The following is a 21565-nucleotide window of genomic DNA, read 5'->3' as shown; positions in this document are numbered from 1 at the left end:
TGCTCGCACTCTGTGTCTCTCTCTCAAAAATAAAAAGAAACATTGAAAAAAATAAAAATAAAAAAGTTAAAAATACTTAACCTTTCATAGTAAGTAATAACGTATTTGTTTTGTATACTATCTGAAAGATCTATTTGGCCTACACAGTATTTAAGGTGAGTTTTAAGCCAGTATCTAAAAATTGAAAGATTTTATATAGAAATCCATATTTCCACCTTTTCTGGAGGAAAATCAGCCTGATAGCTAATGATAGCTAATACTGTATTTCACACAATCTAAGAAGCCATCAATTATAAGATCCACCAGTTTTGAAAGTAATCTCTATGCTCAATGTGGGGCTCAAACTCATGACCCCCCAGATCAAGAGTTGCATATTCTAGCAACTGGGCCACAAGATCCACCATTTTTTAATGTAACACCAAGCAAAGAGAAATATTGCCAATTATAATTACATGATACAAGGTGATTTCAGAGATGTTTACATGCTAATGTGCATCTCAGAATTGTTATAATATGGCAATGTACAGCATTTAGTATGTGCCAGTCTTTGCTAAAGATTATGTATTTAAAATTCATTTAATCTACATAAAAACGCTATACAATAGGCACTATTATTATCCACACTTTAGAGATGAAGAAACTGAGGTACGGTGGGTAAATCCAAGTTGAGAAAACTAGTAAGGAGTTGGACGGGATTCAAAGTGAAGCAGTTTGAGTGCTTAACCGTTACATTAAATTGGCTCTCTGAGCCTGCATTTCTGGAGGCACCAACTGGCTGGGGTTGAGCACTATCTATGCTCTCAAGTCAGGATACACAGGCTCCAGTTTCAGCCAGACCTCTGCTCTCCTTTAACCTGACCTGCTGGAATGAACAGTGATGTTACCCAACTGACACTATTAGGATTTGAGTTTGTGACTCTTGCATTAAACAACAGAATACTATATATTAACAAAAAACAGTTCTAAAAAAAAAAAAAACATATATCTATACGTGCATATATGTACATATATGCACGTATAGATATATGTTTATATATGTATATATGTATATGTACATATATATACACGTATATATGTACATATACACATATATATATGTATAGATATATGTTTATATATGTATATATGTATACATACATATATACATGTATATACATATATACATACACATATATATATGTGTATATGTATAGATATGTGTGTGTGTGTGTGTGTGTGTGTATATATATATATATATATATATATATGGATAAAATTTAACCCAGAGTTAGTTTTATTTAGAAAGACCGGAAAGGGGTAATAAGGAAAAACTCAAAAGACAAAAGTTCTTCAACTAATTTATATTATGCTAAGTATTAGGTGCTCTGAACAATAAATACAGTGATGAACTAGACATGTATCCTGGCGCCTGGGTGGCTCAATTGGTTAAACATCTGACTCTTGGCTTTCATGATCTCATGGCTCGCAAGACGGAGCCCCAAGTCAGGCTTTGCACTGACAGCACAGAGCTTTATTGAGATTCTCTCTCCCTCTCTCTGTCCTGTCCCTGCTTGCATGCGCTCTCCCTTTCTCTCTCTCTCAAAATAAATGAAGATGTATCCTGTTATCAAGATGCTTTTATAGCCTCAGTATAGTGTAGTTAACAAAGTAACTGGAAATCTGGTATTTTAAATAATTCTAATAAAGTAGCTTTATGTTTTAACATGCAAAGATCTCTAAGGCCTATCAACCAATTAAAAATGTAAGCTGCAAAACACTATAAATGGTATATCATTTATGAAAAAAAGGATAAATATGATCATCCAATATATAATTCTATATTGTATAAATGTATAACTATTCATAAAACTCTGGAAGGATTTATATCACATTAAGAATCATGGTTATTTCTGGAAAGAGTACGGAAATTGGAGATGGTAGTCAAGCAGGCCTTAAACTTTACTAGTATTGTTTGCCATTTTGTGTAATAAAAAATTAAAAAGCTAATGAAAAAGATAGTATGCGTAAGATAATGTAATTCACGCAGGTGATTATGTATCAGAACTCTTCATCATTTTTAGTAATTATCAACTGAGATTCACAATTCCACTTACCAAGACAAAACTGAAAAGGGCAAATAATCCCACTAACAATTGGTAAATTGAGCATAATCAGAATGATAACCTAATAATCTGAATTTAATATTTGTTTACGTTGCTAACCAATAGTGCCATTTACTTTTATTCAGAGATAAACAAAGGAGACCAAAAAAGAAGCAATGTGATGGGAGTGACTAGGAAAGAAGAAAGTGAGATGAGAAATGTGAAAATGAAAAGCCACTGAAAAGTAAAAGGGGAAAAAGGCAAGTGGCATAAAACTAGCATGCTGGGGTGCCTGGATGGCTCAGACGGATAAGCATCTGACTCCTGATTTCAGCTCAGGTCATGATCTCACATTTCACGAGATGGAGCCCCCTGTTGGGCTCTGTACTGATAGCTCAAGCCTGATTAGGATTCTCTCTCTCCCTCTTTCTCTCTGCCCCTCCCCAACTTGTGCACAATGGTGTGTAGTATGCTCTCTCTCAAAATAAATAAACTTGGAAAAAAAAAAAAACCAGCATGCTGAAAGTATAATTTAAAGACACTGACATAATGCAGTTTGCAGTATTTTCTGACAATTCCTAGGAGAAACCCATATATTTTTTTAGTATTCAGTAACTATTTAACTGACATACAAATATGAAGGACAGGAATGCCAATTTAAAAAATCTAATTCAGGGAAGCACAAATAGCTCAGTCAGTTAAGTGTCTGACTTTGCCTCAGGTCATGATCTCATGGTTCTGGCTGTGGTTCTGGCTGCGCGTCAGGCTCGCTGCTGTCAGTGCGGAGCCCCCTTTGGATCCTCTGTCCCCTCTCTTTCTGCCCATCCCCAGCTTGTGCTCTCTCTCTCTCAAAAATAAACATTAAAAAAAATAATAATAGGGGCGCCTGGGTGGCTCAGTCGGTTGAGCGGCCGACTTCGGCTCAGGTCACGATCTCGCGGTCCGTGAGTTTGAGCCCCGCGTCGGGCTCTGTGCTGACAGCTCAGAGCCTGGAGCCTGTTTCAGATTCTGTGTCTCCCTCTCTCTGACCCTCCCCCGTTCATGCTCTGTCTCTCTCTGTCTCAAAAATAAATAAACATTAAAAAAATTAAAAAAATAATAATAAAATAAAAAATCTCATTCAACCAGTTATTCAATAAATATTTATCAAATATCTATTACCAACTTATTTGATCATATAACTGCCTCCAAGAAGTTTAAAACATAGTTATAGCTTCCCTGGAGAGAACTTCCCTAACCATGACTATTTACTGCAGGACTAAAATAATTCATGTTAACCAATAATCAATTCATTTACAGTGTTTTAATCAAACAAACAAAAAAAAATACTAGTGTTTCGGGGCACCCGGCTGGCTCAGTTGGTTAAGCGTCCTACTTCAGCTCAGGTCATGATCTCGTGGTTCACAAGTTCAAGCCCAGTGTTGGGCTCTGTGCTGACAGCTTAGAGCCTGGAGCCTGCTTCGGATTCTGTGTCTCCCTCTCTCTGACCCTCCCCCTCTCACACTCTGTGTGTCTCTCTCTCTCAAAAATAAAGAATTTTAAAAATTAAAAAAAAAAATTAGTGTTTCAGAACACAAAAAGAATCAGAAATTTATTTTAAATATTTTTTATTGTTTATTTATTTTTGGAGAGAGAGACAGAGAGGGAGAAAGAGAAAGAGTGTAAGCAAGGGAGGGACAGAGAGAGCAGGAGGAGACACAGAATCCGAAGCAGGCTTCAGGCTCTGAGCTGTCAGCACAGAGCCCAATGCAGGCCTCGAACTCACAAACCATGAGATCATGACCTGAGCCGAAGTTGGATGCTCAACCGACTGAACCACCCAAGTGCCCCAAGAACCAGAAATTTATTTTAAATTGAACTCTACAACTAAGAGGTTTTACGAAGGAAAAAAAAAAAAAAAAAAAAGCAAAGGTCAGTCCTATCTTCAGATGACCTAAATTATTATGATCTAAAAAAAGATGTGGGAACATTACAAAGTCAAACACCAGTCTCTTCGCAAATAAATCCAATGAATCTAATACAATCAATTTCCATTACAATTACCAGTAAGTCAGCCAAGCTAATATACTCCTTCATTTATTCTCCATGTTTTCTCTAAGAAAAGAACAATGCTTTCCAAAAGAACATTTTTTCCAAGCAATGCATCATTATGAAACTTGTCTACCAATTAACCTATCACAAATGTTAGCATCTCAAAGTCTTAACACCACCAGCTTTCAAATTAAAGGTAATTTTTTATACAAAAATGTTTATAGCATTTCTGCCTGAGGTATAAAAATATAAGCAGGGCTTTTTTAGGATATCCACAACAGACAAAAAAAAAACCAATGCAGTATAAATAAAATGTGAATACATAAAGAGAGCAAAATGGTATTTGCTATCAGCAAATTTACATAAGAAAATTTTAAATTCTCTCCTAAACGATAATCAGATTCAAGAGTGATTACAATTAGTTCTCAAACCACAAAGCACCAGGACTTATTTTATCTTTTATTTACTTATTAATGTCTGTTTATTTTTGAGAGAGAAAGAGAGAGAGAGAGATAGCATGAGCCGGGAAGGGGCAGAGAGAGAGAGGGAGACACAGAATCTGAAGCAGGATCCAGGTTCTCAGCTGTCAGCACAGAGCCAACGTGGGGCTCGAACCCATGAATCATGAGATCATGACCTGAGCCAAAGTCCGATGCTTTAACTGACTAAGCTACCCAGGCACCCCAATCTTTTAGGTATTTAAATTGGCAACACTTCATGAGCTGCATAAAACTGACAATAGTAAAAGACTTAAAAAAAATTTTTTTTGGTTAATGTTTACTTTTCAGAGAGAGGGACAGAGTGTGAGTGGGGGAGGGGCAGAGAGGGAGGGAGACAGAATCTGAAGCAGGCTCCAGGCTCTGAGCTGTCAGCACACAGTCCAACGCAGGGCTCGAACCCATGAACCGTGAGATCATGACCTGAGCCGAAGTCAGATACTTAACCGACTGAGCCACCTAGGCACCCCTTAAAATGCAGTATCTTTTTAAAAATATATCCTCTAGGACAAGTTTTCCCAAAGTATGTTCTTCAGAACACTCAGATCTATAAGGTTTCCAGAGGAAAAAAGGATCTGGTCTAATAAAATTCATAAACACAACTTACTTTATATCTACATGTTGAATATATTTGAAAACTGCTTATTAATAAACCTTGCATAAATATTAGGCTTTTTGTTTTGTTTCTGATCATCACCCAACATACTTCTTGATAACAAATTTAAGTACATCTACTCATGTTTTTTGAAACATACCTTGCTACTGGTAGGGTGTGTAATATTTAAACAATTCTAGTTTTTTTTTTTAATTTCCCTTAATAATCTACATAATAACCTTTAAAAAAAATCCATATAGTTTTCAACAGACACTACTTAAAAAGAATATGAGACATCTTTGGTTGGATAGAAGTGATCAAAACACAAATCATTATTATGGTTTTCTTTGACATTGCTATTGCAAGAGAACCAAGAGAGAAAACACGTATCAGTGATGACACTGACCTTGTTATTAATATGAAACTTGAACCCAAACAGGAGTTTTAGACTATACATTTATAGTAACGAGGTATAAAACATGTTTGACCAAACCAAAACTATGTCTAAATTTAAACACACATTCCGTAACAACAATTTTTATTACAAGAAACTACAGCTGTCTCTATATTGTTAGCCCTTTTGCCTTTTAAGCCAGCTGATCAACATCTGATCTAAAAGGAGATGACCTGGGGCACATAGGTGGTTCAGTCAGTTGAGCACACAACTCTTGATTCCGGCTCAGGTCATGATCTCATAGTTGGTGAGATCAAACCTTGTGTCAGGCTCAGGCTGACAGCATGAAGCCTGGCTTGGGATTCTCTCTCTCTCTCTCTCCCTGTGTCTCTGACCCTCCCCCCATCCCTCAAAATAAATAAACATTAAAAACAAAAAGAGATGACTTTATCAGTACAGTAATTCCACATACTTCTTCTGGACTTAAGCAACCTTTATGCCTTGGGATACAACTTGAGAAAAGAAAATCCCCTATGATCTATCATCAAATGCAGTTAATATTTCTCTTGGGATTTTCAAGAAACTAGCTTTAAAACAAAAAAGCTATTACATGAAAAGTAGATGGAAAATTAAATGTGTTAGCATTCAAAAAAAAATAAGTAGGACTTTTACTATAATTAGTGTTTATTTGTACCCTGCAAAGTATGTCAAGACTAAGGAGGCTTCAATCACCAGAAATCAGTGCCTGTCTCTAAAGTTTAAAAAAAAAAAAAAAAGAGAAATCAAATTTAAAAGTATTTGACTCTAAAATATGAAAGGTTTAATGTGGATGGAATTCTACACTTAAAATATTTTTTAGAATTTTATAGAATTATTGACTATCCTATGATATAACACTATGTCTCTAGAAAGCATCCTTAACACCAATCAAAAGTTACTCTTGGGGCACTTGGGTGGCTCAGTGGGTTGGGCTACGGGCTCTTGATTTCAGCGCAGTTCATGATCTCAGTCTGTGAGATGGAGCCTTGCAATCGGGCTCTGTGCTGACAGCAGAGCCTGCTTGGGATAATCTCCCTCCTTCTCTCTCTGTCCCTTCCCCCACCTCTGTCCAAATAAATAAGTAAATAAAAATTTAAAAAAAAAGTCCCTTTGAAAAGTTGGGATAATATCTTGGGGATTATTTAAAAAAAAAAGTTACTCTTAACTGAGAGGATGAAGAATTAGGTATTATAAATCAGTAATGGGGCATCTGGCTGGCTCAGTCATAAAGCATGCGACTTTTGATCTTGGGGTTGTAAGTTTAAGCCCCATGTTGGGTGTAGAGATTACCTAAAAATAAAATCTTAAAAAAAATCAATAATATGGGGTGCCCAGGTGGCTCAGTTGGTTAAGCATCTGGCTCTTGGTCTCAGATCAGGTGTGAGTTCGAGCCCGGCATTTGGCTCCACGCCGTCAGTGGGGAGCCTGCTTGGGATTCTCTGTCTCCCTCTTTCTCTGGCCTTCCCCTGCTTGTACTTTCTCTCTCTCTCAAAATAAATAAACAAACCTTAAAAAAATTTTTTTAAAATCAATAATGTAACTCTAACACATTTAGAAGATATTTAAGGTCAGTAAAAGAAAGCAGGAAAGCACTAAAGGCACAGTAAATTTGAAAAATCCCTTAAGTAAAAAGTTTGACAAAATCAACATCAATCATTCCAGAACTTTGATTCCAGCAGTCTTTAAAAAGTATTGTTTTACCACCTAGCAATTCATAAGCTGCTATGATTATAGATCTGGGATTTCTTTCATGTAACACTATAATTCATTCATTTAACAAATACTTACCGAGTATCTACTACTATGAAAAAACAAAGATTAAAATACGTATGAACTCTGACCGAAAGATTTTTAAGAGTCCAGAAGAGTGAAACATATACAAATGGTAGGGAAAGGTAGAAAGCATAAGAAATGCACAATCTAGTTAAAATATGAAGATTGTTCAGAGGGGAAAGAGATTATTTGCAGCTTGGTGGGGGAAAAGGGGTGGATTTAAAGGACAGGTAGACTTTAGGGGTGTCTAACTGGCTTCGTTGGTAGAGCATGCAACTCTTGATCTCAGGGTTGTAAGTCTGAGCCCCACGTTGGGTGCAGAGATTAAAATCTGTTTAAATCTTCTTTAAAAATAAATTAAAAAATTAAAAAAAACAAGATAATAAAATTAATTAAAATAAAGGACAGGTAGACTTGAGACAAAGAAAAGAGGCTTTCTGCTGGGAAAAAGAGGAGAAAAGCACAAAAGATGGAAAACCACAATGAAAACAACTTAATTTTAGAGAAATGGAAAAAATTACAAAATATTAAACAATTATGTAGAAGTTAGAGGTTCCCAACTCTGGCAACTAAAATATCCAGGCCAGATCAAATTGCCAATTAAAATATTTAATATTGTACCACTCTATGATGCTCTACAAATACGTTTTTTTTTTTAATTTTTTAACATTTATTATTTTTGAAAGAGCACGAGCAGGAGAGGAGAGAGAGGGAGACAGAACCCGAAGCAGGCTCCAGGCTCTGAGCTGTCAGCATAGAGCCGGACACAGGGCTTGAACCCACAAACCACGAGATCATGACCTGAGCCAAAGTTGGACGCTTAACAGACTGAGCCACCCAGGAGCCCCTACAAACACCTTCAAAACTAGTGACCCATGACCCCCTTTATCTGTTGAATGAGATGGTGAAACAAATTTTATTCACTGTGTAACTTGGAGTAAGCTATTAATTCTCTTCATAAGATAAATTACTTATCCAATTTTGAGTATGCATTTTTTTTTGAGTATGCATATTTTTTTTTAATTTTTTTTTTAATGTTTATTTATTTTTGAGACAGAGAGAGACAGAGCATGAATGGGGGAGGGTCAGAGAGAGGGAGACACAGAATCGGAAACAGGCTCCAGGCTCTGAGCTGTCAGCACAGAGCCCGATGCGGGGCTCGAACTCACGGACCGCGAGAGTTAAAAAGTTAGGCAAGAACAAGGGCTCTCACTTTCCTTTCAGTTTACATAAACAACATACACAAGTGATACTCAAGCTTCATTTGAAATCATGATGTAAAAATTATATTGTTCCATTCACTGGCAAGATCAGAGTTCTAGTCTCATACTGTACAACTTGCTTTAATGCTCTGTGCTTCAGTTTCCTAACTTGTAAAATGAGGGTGTTTAAGCTGGATGATCCGCAAAGGGCCTTCCAGCTTTAAAATTCTATACTCAATTGTACACTACCTTTTCTACAGAAGTTATTGTGACAAGGCCAACTATTAAAAAAAAAAAGAAAAAGAAAAAGAAAAAACAGTCTTCCTCTAAAAAAAAACATGCAATTGGGGCACCTGGGTGGCTCAGTCGGTTAAGCGTCCGACTTTGGTTCAGGCCATGATCTCACGGTTCATGAGTTCAAGTCCCGAGTCAGGCTCTGTGCTGACAGCTCAGAGCCTGGAGCCTGCTTCGGATTCTGTGTCTCCCTCTCTCTCTCTGCCCCTCCCCCCGCTCATGCTCTGTCTCTTTCAATAATAAATAAATGTTAAAAAAAAAAAAACATGCAATAAAATCTATACTAAGTGCCAGGCTGTATTTCCTATTTCATTTAATCCTCATTTACACCAATAAGAGCAGGTGGTTCCCTTCCGTTATGCAGGGTATCCTCCAACTCTTGCCTGGTCCAATAAAATTAGGGGTGGAAGGCAAGGATTCAAATCAAGGTCTGATGCCAAAGCAAGCTCTAATAAGCCATACTTGGTGCCTCAAACAAAAAATGTCAGACATAAAATAAATGAACAAAAGCTCAACAGGTAGGCTGCGACTTTGGTAATCTGGAGGGAGCATGGTCTTATAAACGGGGCAGCTTGGGGACCTTGTAGCCATGCGAGCAGACAAAGAAGCCAAAATCAGGGATGTGTGTGTGCACACTAATATTGTACAAAATCTCCTGATTTTCAAATGAAAAAAAAAAACAGACTCACTAGCTTTCAACTTCTGCTTCAAACAGCTCTAATCCAGATCTATGAGGTTGATTTCAATAATATTACATAAATTTCCAAAATTCCCAAGAAAGTATTAAAATATGCATGGGCACCTGGGTGGCTCAGCTGGTTAAGCCTTGGACTCTTGATTTGGGCTCAGGTCATGGTCTCACTGTTGGTGAGATCAAGCCCAACACCCAGCTCTGGACTGACACCTCACAGCCTGCTTGGATTCTCTCTCCCTCTCCCCTGCTCATGCTCTTTCTCTCTCTCAAAATAAATAAACTTAAAAAAATAAAAAAAAAAAATAAAATATGGGCATCAGCAAGAAAACCTAGGCTAGGAACTAACGCAAACTATGGTTGAATCCTGGCTCTACTACTACCAGCCGTGCGACCTTGGTCAAGTTACTTTACCTCTCTAAACCTCATTTCTTCATTTGTAAAGTGAAAATACTATCATCTATCTTGCAGCGTGGTTAGAGTAAAGGAGAATATGGACTATAAAGAGCTCAGCCTCAAGGTAAGCCTCTACCTCAAGGTAAGAGCTTGACAAATGAAAGCTATTATTATCTTTCAAGATCCCAGTAACACAGAACATAGGACCTACGTTCATAGATATTCCAGTTATGTTCATGACTACTATCCAAAGTTTTCCTTTAAAATGTCATCCTCTGTCACTTTTCTGCAGATCTAAAATTACCCTCACATAGTTTATTTTAAAAGTGTCACACACACTCACTTCTAATAACACCAACCAAACTTCAAAGTAAGTTGATCCTAAACTTAACCAACTAGCAAATGCTGTTTTCAGTGTCTAACAATTTTGTAAAGTGACGCTGCAAATCGTGTTACCAAGGTTCAGACTTCTGAATGGGGAGAGTGTAAGGGAAAGCCGGGGTATGTATCCCAAAGCGGTTTGAGCGCGAAACATCCCTGTACGTCCAATCGAGTATTTCCCAAATGGCATATAGTTGGAGGAACCCGAAAAACGAGGTCTGAACTAATAACACCTGGCAGAACGACCTTCCTCCAGTTGAAGGGACAGGAGCAGGTGGCTTTGTGCCCCCAAACTATCGTTTTATTCTTAGCCACTTGATCTCGTCAACAGCTGGGTTTTAAACCTTCTTGCAGTTTTCCCCCATGCCCCATTCCAGGCTGCGCCGGAGGAAGCAGGACTTCAGGTTCCTCTCGGTCCGGGGAAAGGAGTCAAGGGCCCACGGCCCCGAGGGGTGTACAAGACAAGTCGGGGCCCTTGTGCCCAGGATCGAGCCCTGACGGGGCAGCATCACACGAGGACCACCCTTCACGCCAGGCCTGCGGAGCTTCGGGGCGCGGCTGCTGTCAGCCGGGCCGAAGCGCCGCGGTGGGGGCTGCGCTGGGGCGTAAGGGAATAACTCGGGGGTTTCAGGAGAGAAAGGGAAGCTAAGGGAGAGGCGGCATGTGGACCCCCGGCCCACGGTGGCGCGCGGGAAGTCACCTCCAGGCCCCCGAGTCCTCCGTCCCGTTCCTGCCCGAACCCTTCCCAAGTCCCGGACCCGTCGCGCTCCTCTCACCGTCTCCGCTTCTGTGTGCTGGGGTCCGGCACTCTGACCCCCCATTACCCCGCGGAGGAAATTCATCTTGTCGCTCAGCCACCGGCTCTATCGGCACCTTCGGGAAAGAAGAGGTAACTTTCCCTGCCCTCGGCAGGGCCTGGCCCCCAAGCCCGCACTCTGCACTCTGTGGCCACTGCCACCACCGCCTCCTACTCGGCGGCCGCTCCAGCCCCCGCTAAGCCCGGAAACAGCCGCCGCCACCAGTCAAGATGCGCATGCGCGGGGACGTGGCATTACGTGGCGGCTCCAAGGGCGAAGGCAAAGGGGAAAAGTAGGAAAAAGGAGGCCGGTAGCTCGGATCCGCCCAAGCCCCGCCCACTGCGCAGGTCCCACCTCCCACGGCAGGGACACGCCTCCTACTCCCGCCCTTCTCGGGTCGCTACTGCTGGCCCCAACCACCCACGTGGTAGAAGCCCGGCCCTGCCGGCTGGAGAGGACACCAGTAGTGTACGTGTTTTGGCTTGCGGGTGTTTAGTTGTCGCCGAGGGGGACTTACTGCAAGCTATCGAATCTGGGGTCGTATTTTGTTGAGTCGAAAGTGAAATTTTACTTCGGCCGACGTGACAGGTAAGGGGTCCCGGCCCCTGGGAGGGTTCGTTTGGTTTTGTGTTTTAGCAGTACGAGCCGTGTGGCCTTCTGATCCTCGCCAATTGCATTTCTTTACAGGGCTTTGTTTAGTGGTAAAAAGGGTAGTAGAGCCCCCTCATTCCACTGCCACTGGAGGGCGCATTTCTCAGTTCTTGCTCTTCAAACCTGTTCTAAATGGAATTCCTAGATCTTAACACCAGGTACGCCGCTATTTTCAAGTAGTGTGAGGTGCAAACCGATTGAACCCTGCATTTAGCTTGTTAGACAAAATACATTGGTCTGTAGTGTCAGTTTGGCAGCTAGTAGCATAACATTTTGTTACTAACTCAGGGTCTGCATTTTCAGCGGTTTTTTTTTTAAACATGAAAAATGTCATTTTTTTCAAAATGGTATGCCCTGACCCTTTTGAAATGAAATTGCCCAGGTAGGTACACATGCTTCTGGAGTAGTCTTGTAAATTTCTTGAGGCTAAAAAGCACAGGGTCTAGTTAGCTTACTGATTCATACACCTCTCTGCTTGGATGCCCCACAGGTCTCAAATTCAGCATTTAAAATTGAACTCATCATCTTCCCCAGCCTCCATTAAAGGGGAAAAGAAAATCAGTATGCTTCTTTGTGCCCTGCCACGCGCAACAGTACCACTAGCCAAATAATTGCCTAAGCCAGAAGAAGGATGCTGGGTAGAATCTTATATTCTGGATTTTACCTCCACGCGTCCAATATTCAAGTCCTTTCATTTCTATTTATAGACTATTTCTCAGACAGGTCCTCTGCTCTTCATCTTCTCTGCCTCTGACATAGTTTATGTTCTCATCATTTCTCACCAAGATTATAGCAGTAGCTTCCTAACTAGTTTGTCTGCATTCAAGCCCTGGCTTCCATCCAGTCCAGTCTCCGCTCCACCTTTGGGTGAGCCTAACAACAAGAAAACATCTGTCCATGTTGGTCCTCTTCTTAAGATCTGCCGGTGGTTGTCCATCTGCTCCATAATAAAATCCAGTGTCTGTAGCTTGGTATACAAGCCTGTTATGTTCTGGCTCCTATCTCTCCAGCTCCTGCCTCCCCCACATACTCTGGAATTATGCCTGGATATGCTCTTCCCCTCCCACTTCCTCATCAAGGAAACTCCTACTAGTTCCTTAAGACTTAACTCTGGCATCCTCTGAAAGCTTTCCCTGATACCCAGATACATATGTATATGCTAGCAGTTTGCAGTTGTTAATATGTGGAAAGCACTCAATAAATGCTTGTGAAGCCAAACTGTTAAGGGTGGGACTATGTTCTTCACTTTTGTATCTCCATAGGTTAGCATTGTCATAAAAGGTGATATTAATGGATAAATGAAGAAGACATTATGGATAAATGAATATTATGCTGAGGAGGAGGGCGAGGTAAAATGGTAGATAACACATATTGCAAAGGCTATGGTGAAAGTTTCTTTTCCTAGTGCCAAGGTTTTAAGCTTGGGTGACTTGGAGAACGGTTGGACTCATACTGCACAAAATAGGATGCATTCAGCATTGTCCTGCGCTTTAAAACTAGATGCTTGACATTTGCTTCAGACATTTTCCATAGGGGAATTTTGTTGCAGCCTAAAAAAAGTGACCAATAAATACTCAGCATTGTTACTACCAAGTAATGTGTGCAAAGAACCTTACCCAGTCTCTAAGCCCCACCCCTCCCTGAACCACTCTTCGCCTTCTTCCGGTGCCTCCCTCTACTCCATCTTCTGGAGTGGGACTCATGGGTATCTACTATGTGTATTCTTTTGCAGTTAAAAAAAAAAAACAAAAACAGTGCCTTGACATTTTAGCTAAGTTCTTTTAAGGCACCAACCTTGTCAAAGTGCCCTGGTTTGTTTTAAACTGGTGAGTATAGTAGGTCAGTAACCTCGTACTATGAGTTTTCCCTCCAGTTGACCTGTTTTCTTCCCTGACAGCATCCCCTGAGCAGAAAAGACTGAGGGCAGGAGGGATGGACAGTGGGGTCCAGAGGACGTGAGGGTGGAGCCCTCATTCTCCCCCTTGACCTCGCAGTCTTGCCTCTGTCCTGGTGTCTGGAAAAGGGTGGAGCTGCTCACCACTTCCAGTCTCAAGAGGAGGCAGAGAGGATACAATGGCTAGTTTGTCCCCCACTTGGGGTCGGAAAGGGGAGCAGAGCCATCATGACTACGGAGCAGCCATGAAATGGACTCCTTATACAAGAGAAAGGGGGTTACATGTGAATGTACTTCCACTAATTTTATAGAGAAAAGCCAAGGACAATGTCTGTTTCTATTTGTACCCTTTAATCACTTAGCATAATTCCTTTAATATGATAGATGTTCAAGAACTGTTTCTTAAATAAAGGAAGCGAAAACATGAAAAATTGTGATGCCTGACTTATGCCATTATATTTCTGACTTTCATAAATCTAAACATTTGGGAGAAGTATGCTCCAAATCATTAAAATACACATAATCAAAAATTTTAACTTGGGTGAAAGAAGTGATTTTTCTTTAAACCAAACCAGGGGGCGCCTTGGTGGCTCAGTCAGTTGAGTGTCCGATTTTGGCTCAGGTCATGATCTCTCAGTTCGTGGATTTAAGCCCGCATGGGGCTCGCTGTCAACGTAGAGCCCGCTTCAGATCCTCTGATCCCCTCTCTCTCTGCCCCTCCCGTGCTCACACTCTCTCTCTAAAAAAAAATAAATAAATATTTAAACCAAAGCTGATAACAAAGTAACTAACAAATTAATTGGTTTGAAATTCATTTTTTAAATTGCTTCCTAATGATCCCCTACTTCAGCCTCTCTTCAGTGGCCCCCTTTCCCATCCTTCCTTTCTTTCTAGTGGCAAATTCAGCAAAACAATGAAATATAATTGCACAGGATTGTTTTCTGGTAGGAGTGATGGTGTTGTGGTGGAGTATTGTCTATACCTGCTCAGAAGGATGAGATGCTAATTTGTAGTTGAAATATACCATAGACAGGTCTTTAAAGACTAATTACTGAAAAATCAGTGTCCAAAAATATTGTTTTGGGTTTTTTTTGTTTTTTTGTTTTTTTTTTTAAGTAAAGCCTATGCACAACATGGGGTTCAAACTCAAGAGTCGCATGCTCTACCGACTAAGCCAGCCAGGTGCCCCCCCAAAAATATCGTTGATACAATTATGTAATACTATCCATTAATCAAACAACATCAGAAAAATAAATTACTAATGATGAAGCAGCAATTGAAATTCATAACCAATCAATATTAACAATATCAAACACATAGGTGGTGTTCCTTATTTGTGGGGCTCTGTGTATTCAGAGTGCTTTACATAAAATAATTTACTTAATCCTCACAACAACCTTATGAGGTGGGTAGTGTTAGTAGCCCTATTTTACAGATGGCAAAACAGGCAGAGAGTGATTTGCCTGATGTCATACAGCTAGGAAGTGACCTAAACCTGGGACATAAACCTGGGATCTGGCTCCAAAGCCTGTGCTCTTAGGTACTATGTTATACAGCCTCTTCTACACTCAAGGCAAGGATTATGCACTAGGTAGAAATATGGCTTGCAAGTCCTTATATAATCTGGCCCTTCTGTTATCCCTCCCACTACATTCCCTCTACTCCAGCTACGCTGGCATCGTATGTTTCTGGCTTACTCTCCCCTCTCTCCTCTGTTCCCTTGTTCTTTTCCTGTATTGGGGATGATTGCTACTTCACCTATATAGAGGAATGGCTTACTCCTTCCTGTTTTTAATTAGTCTGCTCAAAGGTTGGGGCGCTTGGGTGGCTCAGTCTGTTAAGCATCTGTTAAGCACCTGACTTTGGCTCTGGTCATAATCTTGTGGTTCACAAGTTCAAGCCCTGCGTCAGGCTCTGCAGGTGGTGGGGAGCCTGCTTGGGATTCTCTCTCTCTTGCTTTTCATAAATAAATAAGTAAATACATACATACATACATACATACATACATACATAAATAGTTACTAGGTCTCTCCTGGCTATTCTAAGTTGCAATTTCCCCATAATCCTCCCTCTCCTCTGCTTATTTCTCTCTGTAGCTCTTGTCAATCTGATACATTATTTCCCCATATATATTCTTTTCCGGTATTTCATCAGATCTAAGACACTGTTAAGTGTCCTTCAGAGAAAGAAGAAAATTAAACCCTGCCAGTTGTCAGATGCATCTACCAAAAGATGCATCTCAATTTTAGGTTTCATAAAATGTGAAAAAAAATGTTCATTGTGGGACTAAGGGAATATAGTAAATATTTTACATCTTTATCTTGTTTATTGTCTGTGTATCCTCATGACCAGCAGAATGTGAGCCCATAAAGGCAGTGATTTTAGTCCCTTTGTGAAATGTTCTATCCTCAGTGCTTAGCACAGTATCTGACACATAGTAAGTGTACCAATCTGACACTTGGTAACTCTAATGGATGAATGAAATCCTCAGATGAGGAAATTCCTGCTTTCAGCCTGTGTGCTTGGGAGTAGAAATTCTGCAGCGTTGCTAAGCATTGCATGGCAGCCTAACCTCCTCAATAGAGTCTGCATTGGGGTTCTCAGAAAATTTCATTAACCTGCTAATTTTAGTTTTCGAATATTTTGTTGGCCTTTAATGACTAACTTAATAATTAACGTTTAGTCATATGTAAATATAAATGTTTTGTTGGAGAAAGAATTTATATTTTTAGGACTAGATCTCAGGCCACTGGGAGAACCATCTCAACCTCCCAGTGGCCAGCTTACCTTGCTTGAGGATTCACACTGATAAAATGGTTTTCATCTTCTCCTCTCTCTTCTTTTCCTCCTCCTCCTCCTCTTTTTCTTTCCTCCTCCTTCTTGTTCTAAAACAGGTAATACATTCACATGGTTAAAATAAAAAGTGCGAAGGGATAAAAAGTTCCCCTACTATATATTCCTTGGCCCCCAAGGCAATCAAACAATTCTTGTTTATCCTTCCAGATATACAAATGTGTATATTTAATCCCTCTGTCTTTCTCTCTCTTTTTTTAAAATAACACAAATAAATGTAGCACATTGTACATACTGTTCTATACCTTTTTACATTTAGTATACCTTGGAGATGGTTCCATATGAGTATGTAGAGGGTGTATATATCTTATTCATCCTTTCTTATTGTGTCCCATGAAGTACTTTTCAACATATTTTTTTAAAGTCCTAGGAATTCCTGGGGTACCTGGGTGACTCATTTGGTTAAGCGTCTGACTCTTGGTTTCGGCTTAGGTGAGTTTGAGCCCTTCATCAGGCTCTGTGCTGACACCGTGGATCCTGCTTCGGATCCTCTGTCTCCCTCTCTCTCTCTGCCCCTCCCTGTCTCTCTGTCTCTCAAAAATAAAATTAAAAAACATTAAAAAAAAGAATAAAGTCCTAGGAATTCCTTAGGAGAGGAGAGTGCAAGAAAGAAGGTTCTGGGCCCCCATCCTGTTCCATTCAATTGATTTCATTTATTTACATTGCCTATTTAATTTGAACAAAAAGATTAAGAAGCTAGAATTTTGGACAGCCACCTCTCTTAGTGTGAAACCTGAGCAAGGTATGGACTTGCAATAGTGAAGTAGTCTCACGTGCTCTAGAGTTCAGGGTTCAAATTCCTACTCTACCTGTTTAGAAAGGAAATAAAGGTGTTAGGATTTTATTAGATATTATCTTTAACATGCTTAATACGTTAATATCTGAGACATAGTAAGTACTCCATAAAGGTTAGAGTGGAGACCCATATCGCCTTGGTATGTATTATGAATTTCTTAAAAACTTAACATTTAAAGATATTACCCTATAATCGTACTTAACTGAAACTTTATTGGCTCATGTTACTGAAAAGTCTGTTACTTCAGATAGGGCTTGATCTAGGATTTCAAGACAATGTCCCCAGGTTCTGGACTTTCACTGTTTCTGAACTCTGCTCTTTTTATTGGTTTTTTTCTCTGGCTCCACTCAGGGGCAAGATGGCTGTCAGTCCCTACAATCTCCCAGGTCTAAGTTCATCAAGGAAGACTCGTAACCTCTCCTCATGATTCACTGTATCTGGTTGAGTCATGTGCCCATGCGTTGGGCCAAACCCTGTAGTCCAAAGTGTGAAATGAACTAATTGGCCTTGATTCACGTGACCACCTCTAAAGCCAGCAGTCAGAGTCCTCAGCTCATCTGAAAGCATAAAGCATAAGAATAGGGGAGCAGGGACTTTCTTCACAGGAAATCTAGAATACGTGCCAGGGAAAAGTTTATCAGGATAGAAAAAACAATAGGTGCTCACTGTATGCCCTAATGGACTTGACCACTTGCCAGTTGTTTTTGGAAAATATTTTTTCAGCAGTGCCACTAACATATTGCTAGCCTCAGTTCTGTTGTTCTGCAAAAGGTTCAAAAGATCATGCTGCATTATGTAATAAAAGTAATTTCACATTGCATTGTGTTTATGTTTACAAGCACAGCTGTATCTTTACTCTTTTTTTAAAAAAACTATGGTCCTGGTGTGTGTTCATATTTAAGAAAATACAGTAAACAGAGTTGCTTACTTATGAAACATCTAAATTGGGAACTCCCATTTTCAGTTCCAAAGGGCTTTTTATAAAACTATCTATTGAGGGACAGATTTATCAGATCCAGGCCCTGGCACTCTTGCCTGCTGTGGAGAATTTGCAGTCAGCTCTCCACCATACCCACGATCTTCCCCCTTTCTTCTAGCTAGCTGAACAAGCAGGTCTTGAATAGCCAGGATGAAGTTTTTATTGTCCCATTCCATAGTTAGACTAAATCTTTTGAAGTTCACATTACTGGCTGATACCAAGATTCCATGGAAGTTTAAGATGGTTTATTATGGAGTCACTGCTACCTCTAGCAGGAATCCATGACCCTAGAGCAAGTTGCAGCTGATCTATTTCATTTGCCTGAGTCTCTGGCCCAAGTGTGGGGGGATGGGGTGTCAGGGGACTCTGTAGATCTTCTTGAGATTAGAATACAGTCTGACAAGGTAGATCGGGCCTCCAGGACAGCAGGATAGTTAGCTGACCTAGACCACTTTTCAAAGCCAGTCTATACCTCTAAAGTCCATCTCTCCCCAATTTCAGCCCTTTAATGAAGTTGACTATAAGGTACCAATGTCCTGTGGTCAGTAAATACACAGATAATTGGGGTGGGCTCAGTAACTTGCAGATAATTAGGTGAAGGGTTCAGAATTGGAATAGGCAGATGGTTTGAGAAAAGAAGGAGTTGCGTGGGGATGTAATTCTCTGCCAGCAGGTCAGGTGTCCACTGTAGAGAAATGGAAGATTAGAAGGTCATGAGCACAGAGAGGGGAAAAAAGAGAAGTCTTCTCTTTGGCCTGCCCATTTCCTGATGCTGCCTTACTGGGGCCTCCTAAACACCACATTAGTTGGAGGTAGTATGAAGAGCTGGGAGAACTGACTTTGCCGTCTCCACTGTCTGCTCCCTACCTCCAATACTCCCCCACACACATGGCTTTTCCAGGGCAGGACCACAGCCTGTGAGACCTAAGCGACCCAGACTCAAGTCCTAAAACTGTTCCCTCTCTCCCAGCTATGTGAATAGTGACTCCTAAATAGCTCAGAGTCCGAGGTCCCAATAGGTCATTGCCGCAACCAGTCTCCTTCCTGTGAGGGCCCTGCTATCTAGGTCTGGTTCTAGTATCTGGGTCAGAGCAAAATGGCTATACTAGTATTGTGGTATTTATTTCATGGTATAGTAAGTTTTAGGATCTTTGTTCTTTAAAAGTTCATGATTCATGCCTTTTAAAACAAATCAATGAAACTACGTATTTAACACATTTCATTTTCACAGAAATTAGTGATTCCGAGCTCAGCTGTGTCTTTGCATGTCTTGAGCTTTAGCTCTTCTGCCTGGAGCTTTTAGAATCTGGTCCTCTGGATTGCTGCTCAGCTCTAACCAGAGTCTAGGGCTCCCCATATTTGCTTTTTCCCTGCCAGTCCAGGAAGGATGGTCCTTTCTGTGGGCCAACTCCTATCTTCCCCAGCAGAATAAGCCACTTTGCTCATAGAACCTTTCTTTTGGAATCCATATGCCCCCTCCCTCTTTTTTGGGGGGTGGAATGGGGTGTGGAGGTGGGGTTGCAGGACCTGAGGAAGGGAAGGGATGATTAGAAGGGCTTCTATGAAGGAGACAGGGGGCAAAGAAGAGGAAGGCAATAGAGTGGCAAGAGAATTGAGAAACTGAATGAAACTGCTGACTAATTATCTGCAGCTAGAGTATTACACCCACATAAATACTGTTGTTGTTGTTGTTGTTGTTGTTGTTGTTGTTGTTGTTTCTCAGTACTTAAAATAGCTCGGTATAGCAGAATGCTGAAAACAGTTGTGCTTGGTTTCTTGAACTACTGATTCAGCAAACATTTGAGCCTCTGTCCTCAGAGACAGGCCCTGCTCTAGGTACTCTCCTGTGTGTATATCACTCTGGAATGCGAGAAATCCTTACTCCTGTTTCACAAAGAAAGAAGCCTGGGCTTCAGCATGGCATAGACCAGAAAGGCAAGTTTTTGTTTGCCAAACTAGACGGACCTCAGTTTTCATTCTAGTCTTGCCAGTTTCGGACAGCGTAGCCTTGGGCAAATTCCTTTGCTGTATCAGTTGCAATGACCATGTGCTGCAACGACAGGAAATCAAAGAGTATCTTAAATTAGGAGGTAGGAAGTACAGGACTGACACAGAGGCTCTAAGATGTCATCTGGGATCTAAGCTAGAATCTTTCTGCTCAGCCATCCTTGGCTTGAGGCTTTTATCCTTGTGGCTACAAGCTAGCTGCTTCATCTCCAGCATTGCATCCTTATTCTGAAAGGAAGAAGGGCAAGGGTGAATGGCCAAAAAAAGAGAAAAGATTCTTAAAGAAGAGAGAATAAACACTAAGTGAGAAATTTGCTAACCTAGTAGCATCATTGTAAAGATCAAATTAAATAATGTTCGGAAAACATTTACCAAGAAGCGGTTGATTCTGAAAAATACCCCTCCCGGGGCGCCTGGGTGGCTCGGTCGGTTGGGCGTCTGACTTCGGCTCAGGTCATGATCTCACAGCCCGTGGGTTCGAGCCCCGCGTCAGGCGCTGTGCTGACAGCTCAGAGCCTGGAGCCTGTTTCGGATTCTGTGTTTCCCTCTCTCTCTGCCCCTCCCCTGTTCATGCTCTGTCTCCCTCTGTCTCAAGAATAAATAAACGTTAAAAAAAAAAATAAAAATAAAAAAAATACCCCTCCCTTGGTGTGCCTGGGTAGCCCAGTCAGTTGGGTGTCTGGCTCTTGGTTTCAACTCAGGTCATGATCTCACAGTTCATGGGATCAAGCCCTACATCAGGCTCTGTGCTGAAGGTGCAGAGCCTGCTTGGGATTCTCTCTCTCTCATGCCCTAGTCTGCCCCCCCTCCCCATCAAAATTAATTAATTAATTAAAAAACTACCCCTGTCCAATTTGTGGGCACAGGTATTTATTTATTTATTTAATCACTGTAGTCACAGAGGCAGTAAACAGAACAGATGATAGTCACTGCACCTTAGTTTCCTTTTATGTTTAGAAATTCTATATTTTCTTAAATCTTTTGGCATCTCTTCAGCTATACAACTAAAACTACCTCTATGCTGTGTTAATCTACACAACTGCTTGCAGAATGGTTGGTTCTAGGACCTTTTACTAAGACAGCATTACATGGGTATTATATAAGAACTTGATTCAAATTTATTTATATTTCAGCATGTTCACCTCCTTATAGTCTAAGACATTTGTTCTTTTTTGGGGCAAATGGCTATTTATTCCCCCCAGGGATCATACTTT

At 40.6% G+C, this 21565-nt stretch overlaps 2 protein-coding genes across 4 annotated transcripts in view; one reads left to right on the top strand and one right to left on the bottom strand.

The window, feature by feature from the left end:
- The window catches only part of USO1 (USO1 vesicle transport factor), a 93075-nt gene extending 81666 nt beyond the window's left edge, over positions 1-11409 (bottom strand). For all 3 annotated transcript variants that reach the window (XM_060654846.3, XM_060654844.3, XM_060654845.3), the window contains exon 1: positions 11151-11409. Coding sequence is in view for 2 of the 3 variants with exons in the window: in XM_060654844.3 (XP_060510827.1) it covers positions 11151-11216 (66 nt within the window). In the remaining variant the exon portion in view is untranslated. The remainder of the gene's footprint in view (positions 1-11150) is intronic.
- A 178-nt stretch (positions 11410-11587) lies between these two features.
- The window catches only part of G3BP2 (G3BP stress granule assembly factor 2), a 78148-nt gene continuing 68170 nt past the window's right edge, over positions 11588-21565 (top strand). Inside the window, exon 1 of the mRNA XM_060654848.3 lies at positions 11588-11759. The gene's annotated coding sequence lies outside the window, so the exon portion shown is untranslated. The remainder of the gene's footprint in view (positions 11760-21565) is intronic.

Source organism: Panthera onca, chromosome B1 (genome assembly GCF_046562875.1).
Source record: "Panthera onca isolate mPanOnc1 chromosome B1, mPanOnc1 haplotype 2, whole genome shotgun sequence".
NCBI classification, from domain to species: domain Eukaryota; kingdom Metazoa; phylum Chordata; class Mammalia; order Carnivora; family Felidae; genus Panthera; species Panthera onca.
The sequence above is the reverse complement of the archived record's forward strand: the minus strand, read 5'-3'. Positions and strand labels throughout refer to the sequence as shown.